Below are 2500 nucleotides of genomic sequence, written 5' to 3' on the forward strand. Positions count from 1 at the left end.
TGGGCACTGTCTGTGGAGTGGACACCACACCGCCCCCAGAATTTGTCAAGGTAACGCCAACGTCCTCTGCGGTTGAGATCAAGGACGTGGTGAAAGCAGAGCTTTCTGCTGTTGCCGAAGAGGTCGTTGCTATGACCACCTGGATTTCCTTCAGCGCGCGCTTGGTGTCTGCGATGATGTCGTCGGGAGAGGGGGCGGATAGAGGCGTGGACGTGGAGGTGGTGGTGGGGGTGGAGGTGGTGGCGGTGGAGGTGGTTCGAGGTTGAACTTGAGGGAGAACCAACTGCACGGGAAGGTTGGCGCGCATTCGGCTTCCCGTCAGCATATCTGAAAGGATGTATGAAGGTGATTGTATGACTCTTCTTGATCTTTTTGTCTGTTTGTCTCTCTCTCTCTCTCACTCCCTATCTCTCAACACACACACACACACACACACACACACACACACACACACACACACACACACACACACACACAAACGGGTGCTGGTGCTTTTCGGTGTGTGTGTGTGTGTGTGTGTGTGTGTGTGTGTGTGTGTGTGTGTGTGTGTGTGTGTGTGTGTGTGTGTGTGTGTGTGAGAGAGAGAGAGAGAGAGAGAGAGAGAGAGAGAGAGAGAGAGAGAGAGGCGGAGACATAGACAGAGAGATAACGCCAAAATAAAGTAATATAGAATGTTATTTTCAGTTGATTTACTATCAGAACATTAAGTCACGTAAGCTAAGTTTAAGCAATCTATAGAAATACTCTGCTGGGAATGTGGGGCAATCAATAACGAGACCGAACAAATACGTTCCAGGTAATTCGACTCTTCTCATATTTTTGCTTTTCTAATTTGTGTTTCTGTTCAATTATAACAGCTGTTTGGTTTAGTTTTTATGTTGGCAAGAGTCCAAATTAGTTTCAACAAAGGAAACTTTAATTTGGTAATCTAAGTTTCAATTACGCCTGTAATTCAATCTCAATAACAATGAAACAGATTCTGTTGCGGTTCAGAATGACCACATTTATTAATAAAAATCACCGGTTTATAAATCTCGGTGAACATTGCCCGTTCACACACACACACACACACACACACACACACACACACACACACACACACACACACACACACACACACACACACACACACACACACCTGCTAGCATCGTCTAAAAGAGCACTAAACTGACCTGTCTTTTTTATGCAGAGATCCAAAGGTGCACCACCATCTCCACCAGACTGATCCAACTCAAAACTGCCTCTGCCAACGGCCAGGGGATCTTCAACCCCCTCTTTCCCATCGCTAACTGTAGCAGTAGGAATCAGGCTGGGCGGGGGTCCCAGAAGAGGCCTGGATCGAGCGGTCGCATCAGCGGCCATCTCTCGTAGTTGAGGGTTCGAATCTACTGGTACCAACATGGGGACGGCCGGCACGACGCTCGCGGTGGTTGTCGCCGTCGCCGGTGTTGTTGATGCCGTGGCGGTAGAGGTGGTGGCGGTGAGGACAGACGCGGTTGTGGCTGTCATTGTTCGTGCTGTAATATCTCTGAGGACGAAAAAAAAAAGACATGAAAATGTGGTCAGTTTGCAGTACTTAGGTTTGTACAGTTTATTACTGCCGAATCTGGGGCGGTGTGTGTAACCAAATTTTGAACAATATGAGTACTTTATTATAGGCAGAGAGAGAGGGAGAGACGGGGAGGGGGGAGGGGGAGAGGTAGAGAGGGAAAGAGAGAGAGAGAGAGAGAGAGAGAGAGGTAGACAGAGAAAGAGAGAGAGAGAGAGAGACAGACAGACAGACAGACAGACAGACAGACAGACAGACAGACAGACAGACAGACAGACAGACAGACCGAGAAAGGGGAGAAAAGAGAGCCTGACTGACTAACTGGATTATATTGTTGTTGTTGTTGTTGTTGTTGTTGTTGTTGTTGTTGTTGTTATGCATTACCTCGTTCCATGTTCCACAAGTGTCACCTCCACTTCGTCCTCCTCTTCCATCGCGTCTTTTCTCGCCTGTTCCCAGCTCTTTCTTCTCCCTCCCGCCGTAGCCGTTCCAGGGTCACGTGACTCACCGCTGTTCGATCCTACCAGCAGTGCCTCGCTGCTCCTACTTCGCTGCAGTGGGCTCGGCAACGAACACTGAGACAAATTTCCTGACTGTTCTCCTTGCGTGGACCCTGAATAGTGGACCGAGCTTTTACTGAGCTTGGCTGGTGCTTTTCTGTGCTGGTTGTCCAAGGCGATCTCAGGCACTGAAGCGACTGGGTCTTCGCGAAGATCTATTTGCAAGCTTCTCGGGGACAGGTCGTCTGAGGTGCTGCTGTTCTGGCTTGAAGGCATCTTGGGCTGGATGTTCTTTGGCCTTCTAGCGGAGGACCTCGGCCTTGGGGCGCGATGAGGTACGTGAGGCACGCGAGGCAGCAGATGAGGCTGATGATGAGGGTACTTGGAGCCCTCGACTACAAAGGTAAAAGGCACCAGTAAGTGTCCCGTCAAGCTCGTCCCCCGCGCTAAC

The 2500-nt window shown here is 49.8% G+C and overlaps 1 protein-coding gene and 1 long non-coding RNA gene across 3 annotated transcripts in view; both read right to left on the minus strand.

The window, feature by feature from the left end:
* LOC138976121 (uncharacterized) overlaps positions 1-2500 on the minus strand; it is a 114380-nt gene that overhangs the window by 12729 nt on the left and 99151 nt on the right. The window lies entirely within an intron of this gene.
* LOC138976109 (platelet binding protein GspB-like) overlaps positions 1-2500 on the minus strand; it is a 165602-nt gene that overhangs the window by 7681 nt on the left and 155421 nt on the right. For both annotated transcript variants that reach the window (XM_070348928.1, XM_070348929.1), the window contains 3 exons: positions 1934-2500; positions 1173-1528; positions 1-327 (listed from right to left, as the gene is read on the minus strand). The exon at positions 1-327 is cut by the window's left edge and continues 153 nt beyond it; the exon at positions 1934-2500 is cut by the window's right edge and continues 1207 nt beyond it. In XM_070348928.1, coding sequence (XP_070205029.1) covers positions 1-327; positions 1173-1528; positions 1934-2500 — 1250 coding nt within the window. The remainder of the gene's footprint in view (positions 328-1172; positions 1529-1933) is intronic.

Source organism: Littorina saxatilis, linkage group LG9 (genome assembly GCF_037325665.1).
Source record: "Littorina saxatilis isolate snail1 linkage group LG9, US_GU_Lsax_2.0, whole genome shotgun sequence".
NCBI lineage: Eukaryota > Metazoa > Mollusca > Gastropoda > Littorinimorpha > Littorinidae > Littorina > Littorina saxatilis.